Below are 13,157 nucleotides of genomic sequence, written 5' to 3'. Positions count from 1 at the left end.
AATGGTTTATGGAATTACTGACAGGTTATGATCCTCCAATGTACTGTTCAAGAACAATCTTCAGGTATCATTTGCCTACTAAAGTTTTCATTGGCATGCAATAACATTTATATAAAATGCCACATAATTTGTGGATGATCACAGTATACGCCCATTATAGGTCTGCTGACTTATGAAACAAATCTGAACATCTGTGGTTGCTCTAAAAGAAAAATAAACTAATATTGGTTTTTAAAAAGTGATCACAGATTGCTCTAAAAGCACTTGGAGGATTTTCTGTTCCTTAGATCTTATCTCAGCCTTTTTTGTGAAAGAGTGATTTCAAAAAGGCTTGTTAGGCACAATCCAAGCTTCTCTGAAGAAGAATATGGTTATTCTAGGAAGCTGGAGAGGCCACAACTTAGCAAGGTGAAAAGAAAAATATGTTTGGAAAGGATTTGTAATGTAAGGTAAGTGAAATCCAGACAGGTTTATGAAACTCAAGCCAATCAAAACAGATACTTTATACAAGAGAAGTTCACCTTTGACTGTCTTTTCTCAGTTATTTCTAAAATACTGTCCTCTGTGAAATGGAATATGGCTAAACAGGCTAGTTCTGTATTTTTAAATAAAAGTTGATGTTGAAAGTATATTTTTGATCGTGAGCATTCATCAAATTTTTTAAAAAAATTCAGAAGTTGAGTTGGTCTTGGTTTCCTTTTCCATTGCCTTTCTAATTTCTCTCTTGAAAAGCACGGAGGGAGTAAAATTCAAAAAGCTATTCTTTTCAATTAAAAATGTGGTAAGGTTTTAGTGACACACCCATTTTAAAATGTTATATATACAGTCTTGGTGATTGTTGAAATTGTTTTAACAGCTCTTAGGAGTTAAAAGTTATTTCTCTAACAATGTCAGCTATTGACATGAAAAGAGTAAGATTTTCTGATGGTGTTTTCACAATGTTTCTGATGCTCTCCATTAAAAGGTTTCGTGCCTTAATTACAATGGTACGGTGCAAAACTTAATTGTACGATGGAATTTCTTTTTTCATAATAGGGGAATATTCAACAACACCAGCAAAAGATATAGAAACAGACAGACATCACAGAGGGTCAGATGGCAAGGTACGAGCCCGGTCAAAAAGAAGCAACGATCCTTCCCCGACTGCTGACAGTGAGATTGAGGTAATAACTTTAATTTATATCCCCTTAGTAAATCCAGCAAAGATGAACAGTTGCATCTATTAGCAAATCCCACCATCAGATTAATGAGTTGTAAGAGCCAGAATAAAATTAGTAATATAACTGGAGCCTACAAACATGAAATAATTGTTCAATTTCTATATTATCAGCATCTCAAACTATTCTTCATATGTACATTTTTTTTTTCCTTTTGTGTTTTTATAAGTCTTCTGTTTTGTTCTTGACTTGACATGCACCAGGGGATTTCTGTGGTTTTTAGGAAAGCAGATTCTCAGGACAACCAGCACACGCATAGTTCCAAAATTTCTGATGTTTCATTTTGCCTTCTTTCACAAAGCATCTACAGTTAGTGCTCCAAACGGCTCTGAGATCTAAAAAGCTCTAGTCCAACAGGACATATTTCCTGACTGAACGAATTCTTTCAATTGCTTAATATGTAACTATATTTCTTTTTTCCACCCCATCTGTCATCACAGCGTGTGTTTGTGTGGGATTTGGATGAGACGATAATTATTTTTCACTCCTTACTCACGGGAACCTTTGCATCCAGATATGGGAAGGTAAAATTTAATTTTTTTAGCATTACTGCTTGTCCAGCCAAATTGCATCGGGGGCAGCTAATGAGACAGCTTTTCAAACAGATGCTGCCGATTATATTCAGACATATTTGTATAAATATGTCCTGTGGTATTTCCTTCTAACATGTGAAAATTTAATTTACCTCCCTTTCATGTTGCAAGTAGCCCCTTGTTTTTCAAAAGCTTGTATTGTTCAGCCGCATGCTAGATGGGACATCAGGATGTTCTTTCAGTGTCTGTCTTCTGCAAGAAAGACCCTATCAGGCAGCCTGAATGAGACACATTTTTTGTTAGACCACTGTTTTCTTATGAATCTCAGACAACTTTTTAAGAGAGATTTTGTGTTGATCAGTCTGGGTTGCCATGAAGAATACTGGCTCTGCTTTCCACATGGCTGCTGAAGCTCACATTTTTAAGGGGTTTTAGGAACTGTATCTTTAGCTATCCATACTTCAGATACCCCCTTTGAAATGCAGGCAATTCCATTTTTTTAGGTAATTCTGTGGCTGAACAGACTGAACTTGGTTACTAAGGAGAAAACGCTGGCTTTTGGATTTAGTACCATATGCTTCAATTTCTTCCTAAGGCAGCTTTTTATGATAAACACTTAAGTCACTTTGAATTACAGAATGTCAAACACTTTTAAATGGGTAGGAAAAAAGACAATATCATTACCTAATTAAAGGTGGATGACCTAGTTGGCAGCTGTTTCCACACATGGCTTTGAACAGTCAGCTTCATCAGGAGACTGGAAAATAACCCTGCTTCTCTCTAGAAAGCAGAAATATGATTTGACATCATTTCATGGCTTTACCAGCTGTACTTGTTTTACGATGGTTATAACAAGCTGAATGTGTAATTAGTAAGATAGATTTATTGTTCGCTGTTAGATGTGCACAGTTGTAAAGGATATAAAATGGTGTTTGTGGTGTGGAAGTCTACTGCAGCACTTGGAATGCTGCTAACACTTCTAACAGCACCCTCTGAAAATCAAGCACGTGTTTCCAAGCAGGGATTTATTCAGACCCATGTTGTACAAGGTAATTGAAGTGGTTACTTTTCCCAGGGAACGTAACGAATGAGGCAGTCTGAGGTATATGTGTGTAGGCTCAAACCTACTACCTGCAAAAATTAGAATTAGGCAGGATCAGGAAACATAAACTTAGGCTGTGTAGATCTGCTATGTGGTCATGCTTCGTGCTGGGTAGGGGCTGCAGTATGCGCATGGAGAATTCCCCTAATGGGCTGACTTTATCCTAGCACAAAACCTCTGAAGCAGATGCCTTCATCTGCTGCCTCCTGCACAAGTTCAGAGGGTGTGGGGTTGGGATCTGCTGCATGGGGGCAGATGGTGATGGAGCAAGAGTTGTGATGGACCTGTGGAGGTGAGAAGCCCTGTGACCACAGTACCTGTGAGCTCTTGCTGATGGACTACCACAAAGGCAGAAGCTGCCATCTCTAGAGCAGCTGGTGTGGGGATGAAGTGGGGTCAGGGAGTGGAGCGAGAAAGGGTTCGTCAAAAGCACTCATCACTGGCTGAGCTGTTCCTGTTGGCTATGAGAGCAGTTAGGCCAAGACAGGGCACTTTTGAGCAGCAACCTGCAAAAGGGACTAGGGAGAGAGGAAAACAGGAAAACGGAAACTCGGGGGATTGTCTGCTTTGGAGGGCCTTTAAAGGTGTAATATGACAAAATTCTGTCGGCTGTTTCTTTCATACAAATGTAAAGAATGATACAAACAGGAATATTTTTTTTTTTAATGAATGAATTGCCTTTTCTATTAAGTTACAACAGGCTGTTTGAGAAACTTCTGTGCAAGGATTTTTTTCGTAGTTCTTCATTTGTTTCATCAGTATTAAATTCCTCAGGGCTTTCCTATAAGGGAAATGGTTGTGTTATAAAAGTATTATAGGCTAACGGCTTGATCCAAAGACAACCAGAGGCTTTGGTGGGCTTTGGAACAAACCTTAAACCAAGAGGGAAATATAGCACGCTCAGACAGGCTGTCCTGGGAACCATTAAATAGTAACACAATTCAGAAATGTTTAAGTGAGCTGAACTATCAAGTACAAGTGAAGCAGTGAGCCAGAGGTTAATAGAGTTTCAGAATCTCTTACTTGAATAATGTAGGAAGTGTTAATCTCAAAGTAAATTAAGTATCAAGGCTTAAAATTCTTATTTTTGTCCATAATTGATCATAAAAGATTCATGTGCCTGTAATTAGACATGCACATGCTTTGAGTTAAATCTCACACATGGAGGTCTTGGTTCTGTATGTCTTCCTCCAGAAAAAGTGTCAGTTTATATGATCTTCACCATTCCCCTGACCAACATTAACGTTCCAGTATCATCCTGTCTGTTGCACTCGTAGAGCTGCTGTGCAGCCACTTCAAGAATTAGTCCATAAAGTTGATCAAGCTGAAGAATAACATCCCTTTCTGGGGCAAGGGGAGAAGGAACATCAACCATAGCTTCAGATATTGGGGTCTAAACTCTTGTGTCCTTTAGCTTGTGCTTGGTGATGGCAGCAATAGGGAGCTGTCCAAAAAAATCTGATACTGGGGGAAATAAAAACCACAAGAAAAAAAGAGGGGGAAGAATTCGCGAAGTGGATTATCAATTGTAGTTATAGTACGTATTATTAATAATTAAGGTTTCAGTGTATGTTTTCTGACCTGATTTCTTGTAAAAATTCTCTTTGGTTTCTGAGGGAAACCTCTGTGGTCCTTGCTGTAGATATAGGCTCCTCAGAAAATGGAGAGTTCATCTGACGTGTTTAAAAAATAATTTGCTCACAGCATTAATAGAAATTAAAGCACAAAATTTACTCAAGATTGAAGCATGAATGAATAGCCCAGCCTAGGTTGTTCCTTTTTTGTCCTCTCTGCCCAAAGTCTTTGCTCTATCCCATGGATTACAGAGTCATCAGACATTTGGTCTTAATGTCTTTCCCATACGGTCACTGCAATTGTAACCTTTATAGTGGCAGTCAGAGTGGCCTGCAAATTCACATCTCCTTTTGCTTTCTTGCCCACGGTTGAATGGATGCATACCTGCACAAACATACTGAGTCACGGTCTAAGTGATGGGGGCAGCAAAGCTGTCAAACCCAAGGAAATCTCTCCACCCTTTCGTTTCTCAGCAGGAGGCCCTCTGACAAGAAAAAGAAAAAAAGTTCCATAGGCAGTTAACCCTGGATATTATATTCAGGGGGGTTTAGAAACCTTTTCTGCAGGCTTCTGATCACTGTATGGGTGCAGAATACTTACCATGTGCCTAGAGACCCCAACAGATGTAGACCATCATTATAGCTTAATATACTGTCCACCCAGCCCTTTTAATCCCTTCAGGCATGTATAATAGAGCTCCCATTCAACAGGAAGATGGCTGCACTCTTTACTATGTCTGCAAAGATCTGCCTGCCAAATCACTGACTAAACATAATGGGAAAAATGGGTCAAAATCCGTAACAGTGCTGCTGGGGTTTCACATGAGTTGGGTAAAAGTCAAGGGGCTTTGGCCATTTGTTTGAAGCAGCTAGGTGCAACACAGAAAGACTCTTTTGGTGGTATTAATTCAGACACAATAAAAAAAGATTGCATGCACTCCCATGCCAAAACAAATCATTCCCCTTTCCCTGACTGAGATATTTGCAAGCTTGTTCCATAATTGGTGTTGTCAAAGCATTGAAAAAAAAAAATTCTGCATCTCTTTCAGCCTGAGAAATTTTAAGTATTATATTGCAGATTCATTCTCATGCTTTTTGAAGGATTAGTATCAAGAAAAAAGGGGAAAAGGGGGCACTGGGTGCATTGTTTTCCCTACCTGAGGGGTATATGTGAAGCTAATACCTGTTCTCAGTATTTTGTAGTGTTCCCACAATGTGGGAACAATTCTTGTTCTGTGTTTGTACACTCCTTGGGATTTTAGTGTCAGAAAGAATTGTGAGTAAAGTAAAATCTGGAGTTAAAATTCATCTTTATGTACAAGTTAGTCTGAAATCCTGGAACCGAATGGAAAGGATTTTATTTTAGCACTGACTTAAAGAACTGAATACATAGGACAGTCTCAATTCTTGAACTGTGTTGGAACTTCATCAGTACTTCGACAATGTCTGCTGATACCTGGGAGTTACAATCTATAAAATTCTCTGTAAAAATAGCAATTTCTGAGATTGTTCAGCATCTTGAATTGGCTTGAATTAAGAAAAACATAGTGCAAAAAATAATAAAGCACATGATGGCCCACTTTTAAATCAGAGTCATGCAAAGTCACGTTCTAGATTTTAGTTAACCTTAACGGAAGGGTGTTTAGATTGCCTGTGTTAGACTGTATCCGTGTGAGCCTGGACTGTGTGGTCGCTTTCCTGGAGTGGCCCCTCTGGCTACTTTCAGTGGGGACTTGCAGTTTGCCTTGTAGTTGCTTGATTGATGTAGAGGCTGTTTTTCTACCATATATTTTTTTATTGCTTTTGCATTTCAGAGGTGGCAACATGAGATTTATCCAAGTTGTAAGCAGACAGGTATCAGTGAGAGAGACACAGGCATGCACTCAAGTTTCCAGCCCGTACGAACTTGGGCTTTGCCTCTCTGATGAGGGACTTGCAGTGGCCAGGTATGTGAAGGACTAGGAGAGGGTCCTCCAATGATAGTGGGACCTCAAGACCTTTTGGACAGAATAGCTAAAGTTGCTGTTTGGCCCAGTTGAGGACGGTATGTACACGTGATTTTTCCAGCATTTCAAGCAAATATCATAGCTGCCATATGTTGGCTATCTGTGAACTGGACTGTCTTGATCTCACCAGAATTGATGTTGTGGATCTAAGAAACCTGATTCCTCAAAAATTTCACTGGCAGTTATATTTTCTTACAAAAAATTTTCCTTTAAGTGAATGATAATTTCCAATTAAAAAAAAAGTCATTGAAAAGTTCCTGCTTGGCTGTACTTGAGATCCTTGTAAAACCCCAGGGTTGATTTTTTTTTTTTCTTTTTTTTTTCCTGCTTTCATTGAATGCTTCAAGTAGCTTGTGCTTTCCCTGCTTTGTTCTCTCACAGGAACCTAAAGCCAGGACCTGATTGAAACACCATAGGGATTTAATCAAATCTGATGGTGATTCATGCTTCTAATGGCCGAATCTGTCCTTTACTACTTTACAAACTGAGAAGGGATAAAACCCCATTTTATTGCTTGGTTGTTAAAAACTATTTGTAGAAGTTGCTAAGGTTCAAATCAAAAGCGCCCTCCCTTGAGAACTATTAGTTAATTCTAAGTGCCATGGCGTTGCTTTTTTTCTTCTTCTCTCACTTGAGATGTGGCCTTATATCACTACTGCTGTTCAAACATCTGAGAGTTTTCCATTCCTTTGACAAACATGAGCCAAAGTGCTTAAGGACATCTGTTTATTTTATTTCTTTAATGAGAAAACCTTCCAATTTCTTACTGGCTCAGCTGTGTTTATTTACATTTTGTTAGTCATATGTGTGGGGCACCTTGGGACGTTAAAAACCTGCAGAGGCCTATGCCGAGGGCTGCTAGCAGGCATCCTGGTCAGAAAGGCAGAATAAGCCCTTCCTAAGGAAAACACAGTCCTTGGAACTCCATAAAATAGATTTTCAAAACAAATAGAGCCTAATTCACTCAGTAGATCATGGATTAAGTCAAGATGAATACAATTTGGAAAGGATTTTCTGAGGAAGTTGGAGATTTTTTTACCCACTGGAGGCTAAACCTTGTATTTAATGCCTTTTTAAGTTAAATTAAAAAAGCGTTCAATCACTGCAGGTAATAAAGAAGTCTGTTACTTTAGACATGCTGCTATATCAATTATTAGTTCATTATTGGAGAGAAGGGAGTAAATAATTCCAGCCATTTGATTATTTCAAATGTGTATTTCGGGAGCAAACATCTGTGTTTATCATCTGTACTGGTTGATGAGAAGCAGCAGGAGAAACAGCAAAACCAGATCCACAGCAGCTTAGATGTTGGGTATGGGAGATGCTCTGAGCTTGTGTAGATGTAACCTCTTGTACTAGAGCTTAGGTGAGCAGAGGGTTTTCTAAGCAAAGTGCACATGTGGCATTTGGAAGTATTAAAGGATTATTTTTGACATAAAATATATATCAGAAACAATGCTGGATTGTCAAACCAGTATGAGTAAAGGGAACCTGCTTTTCAATATCACCGAATTGTGACTTGATTTTAATGAAAGAATAGTTTAAAAAAAATGAAGTGACACAGCTTGTGTTAGGAAGTTGCAAGTGCAAACTATGCAGTTGTGCTGAGGATTACACACGGTGATGTGTTTTCCACCAAGCTTTCCAGGAGTTTTGTATTTTTCACAGAGCTATCAAGGGCTTACATATAGAAAACCAATAATTTTCCTGTGTTGAGGGGAAGGGAATAAAGACATATTTGGTTTAAATTCCACTCCCTCTTTTGACATTTATGCCCTGTATAGTAAAAAGAAATTATTTGTAGATTTTTGGTCATGAGCCTTTTGTATTAATAAAAGTAACTTCCATTTGTTCTCAAGCATCATGGCCAGTTTTTAACCTGTATTTAAGTACAGTATTCCCACAGGACTGGAATCCATTTCAGAACTCACGGGTTCAGACACTGGATAAATTAGTGTCGTCATTACTGCTTGTCCCTAATCATAATGCATTTAGAGATGGAGGAGAACATTTTCAACCTCTGTGTGCTCTTGAATGTGAGGATTTAGTGACTGACATGCCCTTTGCTTATTGGAATAATTTCCAATGTGTAGTCCCCAACCATTTCTGAACAGATACATACCAGTAAAAAGAGAGTCCTTCAGTAAATAGCTAATAATAGTAAATAGCTAGTAAAAAGCAATACTTTGAAAGTACCTCTCAAGTCACAGTAAGGGTTAATATGAAAAGGTACCTGAAGAAAAGGGATTAAATTATATTTGCTCTCCATCTAGCATGGACTTTTCACAAGGTCACACTGTGATGACTGTAGACATTATTCATTTAAATTCAGTAGATTGTCCACTAAAGCTGGATATATCAATGTTTAAGTAAAACAATATATCTTCATTTTTGGGGAAAAGAAGTTTAGAGTCTGAAAAGCTGAATGATTCCATTTGGAAAAGGATAATCCTTTTTTAAAAAGTATGAAGTGTAAGACACTTAAGTAAGTCACTTCTGAAAATGGGTTTCAGCTCCGGAGCTACAGTGGTTACTTAAAACAACTTTTCTCACAAATACCCACTCTCTCACTTGAAAAGCTCTGAGAAGCTGGGTCTACCTGTAGCCTGTGTCTGTTAAGATTAAATTGCCAGCTAAGCTGCTTAAGTGTAGTAAGAGCTAAATGTGTTCTCTTCCTCAAAAAGACGTGGACCTACTTGAACTAGAACTGATGCACATGGTTTATTTCCCATTATTACAGGAAAGCCTTGTTCATGTCTTAAATTCTGATCAAGGTATAAAACATTACAACCAAAGAATTATTATTCTCACAGACTCTTTTTGTTCAGACATGTGGCCCAGGCATTTGTATCTTTGGTTTTTTTATTACTATTATTATTATTTTTATACTACAATCAAGCTGGTCCATTTTCCAGGAGTTTCCAAGTAATTAAATCCAATTAAAACTATTAAATTCTTTCTTTTGGTGACAACTTCATTATTAACAGCTAACCACAAGGAGGAGATTTAACTTAGAAAGCCCTTGATTGTATACTAATCCGTGTCTCACCTCTGGCTGACACCTGTGGCAGATAAACCCTATAGAATAGGAGTCTGATGAATACTCTTAATTAATACTTTCTTCCTTGTAGAAAAGTAATTATTTGCTCATGGCATAAACAGGTATTTGGCAGGGATTTAAAGAGACTGATTAGTTTTAAATACTAGGGCTTTATTTTGTTTTTTTTAAAGCAGGGGGAGAGGTCTGAATCCAAGATCCACGCTCAGAATGACTTTGTCCTAACATTTTGAATGTCGGGTTAATTGGCACATTGCTAAATAGAAGCAGAGTCAGACAACAAGCTGATTTGTTATCCGTCTGAAAGGAGCCAGCTTTGCCCCTTTGCTAATGGCCTGCAAGTCTGAACAGGGTACCTGTAAGGCAGAGGCTTGGAATGGGCTTTGGAGCCAGGATCGGAGGCAAGAGTGACTTGCACTTGAGAGATTGCCAGAGATAAGTCTGCTTCTCTCTTCCTTTCAAAATTACAGTGTACAAGAGGGGAGAGCTGGCTGTGGACATCCAGCCAACTGGATTAGTAGTAGCTGCAGGTGTTAACAAATACATGTCTTTTTAATGCATACTCTAGGGCAAGTATAAGCAGTTTATGAAAAATCAATCTCAGTGTTTCAGGAGAGCAGTGGTAAGAAGGTTTTAATACAGAGCCATTTGTGAGGATGCTGACGGTGCAGTTTGAAGTGTGGCTGCTATGCACATGGGTTTTTGTGTAGGTAATGCCAGTATCTTTAGTAGTGAAGATAGAGCAGTGCAGGCTTCTGTGTAGGTTAGCTCCTGAAAAAGAGTCTAGGGACCTAGATAGTGTGTGCTGCAACATACTGGCAGCATTTGTACCCGCGTTTGGTAGCTTAAAGCTAATTTGGGTATGCCTACACATTCTGCATTCCCTTTGCTTTGCTAAAATACAGGCTAGCTGGAGTTCCACATGGAGAGAGCAGACCAACTTCCCACTTTAACCCACTGCTTGTAATAGGGAAATATTTGTTCTTCCCTCATCTCCAGTTTTTGTGGGAATCATCTTTAAGCAAAGACAGACTGAAGGCCGTTCAACAAGCTCGTTTTAGCCATCTTCTGTTGTCCTGTTACTCAAAGTGAGGGGACAAAATGAAGGCAGAAACAGAAATTAATTTTAGGCAAGGCATTATTAGCTTGGAGGACAAAATTGAACTCAAATTGTGATTTTTAAAGTGCAGTTCACTTCAGATGCACAGAACTAGTTCAAGGATTAGGAACGGCACGTGCAACTAACCAACATAAAAGCAACATTCGAAGCAAATGTGTCAGCTGATGCCATTGGGATATAAAAGAAAACGTTCCTGTTGGTGAGTGGACACTTTTGTCTTCATCTGCAGCATGTTCCATAGGCTTCTGTTGCCCATGTTTTCCTCTAGTAGGTCTACCTGCTGAACAGGCAGCAAAATTACCCCAAAACAAGCAGATACAGAGCTGGGAGTTGGCAGTGCCTCACTTAACAGTGGAAGTGATCTTGCTTGGTCTGGCCACTGTCAGCAGTAGGCAATAGTCCATCAGCCCTTAGCTGAAAGTCACAGCTGTGACAGAAACAGCAGAGACACATGTCCAAGGATGCTCTTTAGGGCAAATATTTTGATCCAGAATGTTAAAAAGGGCTTACTCTTTGTATGGTTTGATCCTTTATTGTTTATGAAGGAGTACTAGGGAATGGGGGCTTTTTACCTCTCAATTCCCTCAAGATGTGCTTTAAGCAGAAATGGGCAGCTGTGAAACTACTCCTCCTGTTTGTTAAAAATGGAAGTGAAGGGTGTATTGAAGAGGGGAAATATTAATCTCTTCAAGAATGAATACTTCAAAATGCCTACTGCTCCCCTGGTGCTTGTTTCCCCCAGCCAGTGGGAAGAAGCTTCTTAAAGCTGTGTGTTGGAGGGTCAGGAGTGCCTGGTCTGTCGTGTCTGGGCACCACTTAGCACCAAAAGTAGTTTGTGGGGCTGTTTAATTTTGACCCTGAAGGAAGCTCCAACAATGGTGTGTGGCAGAGGTGAGGCGTATAGGGATACACTGTAGTGCTGGAGGTTTTATTTAAGAAAGGAGTTGTATCACCTGTTTTCTATCCCTGCCTCTCATTGTCCTTGTTTGTGAAAGCATGATTCGTAGCAGAGGGGTAGGACCTTGCTCTTCTAGTTACTAAACAAGCACTCAGGTTTGAGTTTTTAAATTAATCTGTTTTGACTGTAAAAAGTGGTTCCTGGAGAAGATTTGTTTTCAAGCTGTCTGTGATCCATTCTTCCTTGGGCTTCATATGCATCAGAAAACATTGTCTAGATCTGTGACCCAGGAAGCTTGTTCCCAGCGCTCCAGGGTGCACTTTTCCTATGGAAGGACATGTTAGCAGGGATCATCAGTATGAATGTGGCAACTTTATGTCACTCTGCTAAACTCAGACTACTCTAACGTAAGCATTAGCAGTCCACCTGGGCATCCGCTGCAGCACAGAGATATCCTTTAGTGGTACAGGATTTCTGTGCCTAGGAAGAGCTCTCCATTGACATCTTCAGATAGTTAATAATTATCAGATTATTTACACACTGTACAGAGAATTTGGACAACACATTAATTGATATACCTATCTCATTTTGGTGCTTTCCCATCAGTCTGATTTTCCTGTTTATTCATACTTGAAAGGTGTAGCAACTGTGTCTTTCCTCTGTGTGGGCACAACCTCTGCACAGTGGGGTTCAAGTCTGAAACTAGTGCTTCTAGATGCTACAGTAATGGAAATAAATAACTGCCAGTGGAACCTTGGCCTAGTGCCTCTAGACACCTATATCATACTGGGAGTGCTGATTTGCCTTTTAACTTTATCAGCCTCTTTAAGACTTGGAAGCATGCCTTGCTATAGAGGAAATGTCCATACTGTGAAAGCAGTGATGCCAAATCATTTCCCCAAACGACTTCCCCTCTGGGTGGTAAAGTGCATTTTTCTGTTTTATTTTCATTTCATCATATTCTCTATCTCAAGAGAAGGATTTTTTTCCTCTCATCTACAGTTTAATTTCCATATTGTTTAGTTTAAGAGAAGGTAACTTCATACACTGTGGAAATGTTTCCTACTCCCCATTAGTGATTAATACCAATAAAGCTAAAGACAAAACTTAGAGGATAAATGACAGATACCAACCAATGAGATTTCCTGAAAGAGTTTTAAAGGCTAATGATCCTTGAAATGTATAAAAATAAATTGCTTCATTAAAAACTATTTTACAAAATATTTTCTTCCTAGCAGCATATTTTCTTCAAAACAGTTCCCCAGTGTAACTACACCTGGGTAGTAAAATTTGATTCAGTGCTGCTTGCATGGGGCCACAGTCAGATGCCCTGATTACTCCTGTGTCCCAGTGCCTTGTCAGGGGAGCAGGTTTGGGGTTTAACAGTAGAGACATGTTCAAGGCAAGTCTGTTGACGTTTACTTTTTGCCCAGAGGAGAAAGCGCCCTTTTTTTCTGGGACAGCAACAAACATGTTTAAACATGAGTGACAGAGATTTTCTTTAGACGGGCACAATGCTTGTGAGTCAGACACATGGCTGAAACCACAGCCATTCTGCTCTAATTAAAGAGAACTACACCAAGAATGCGTAATAATTAGGTTAGTGTGTAATACACCATCCATGTCAACAGCATCTGCCGCAAAGGTTG

At 39.2% G+C, this 13,157-nt stretch overlaps 1 protein-coding gene across 2 annotated transcripts in view; it reads left to right on the top strand.

Annotated features, from left to right (window-relative positions):
- EYA2 (EYA transcriptional coactivator and phosphatase 2) overlaps window positions 1–13,157 on the top strand; it is a 102,459-nt gene that overhangs the window by 70,253 nt on the left and 19,049 nt on the right. For both annotated transcript variants that reach the window (XM_074887970.1, XM_074887969.1), the window contains exons 8-9: window positions 1,036–1,163; window positions 1,658–1,741. In XM_074887970.1, coding sequence (XP_074744071.1) covers window positions 1,036–1,163; window positions 1,658–1,741 — 212 coding nt within the window. The remainder of the gene's footprint in view (window positions 1–1,035; window positions 1,164–1,657; window positions 1,742–13,157) is intronic.

This window comes from Strix uralensis, chromosome 18, assembly GCF_047716275.1.
Source record: "Strix uralensis isolate ZFMK-TIS-50842 chromosome 18, bStrUra1, whole genome shotgun sequence".
Lineage (NCBI taxonomy): Eukaryota > Metazoa > Chordata > Aves > Strigiformes > Strigidae > Strix > Strix uralensis.
This window is presented reverse-complemented; position numbering and strand designations above follow the sequence as displayed.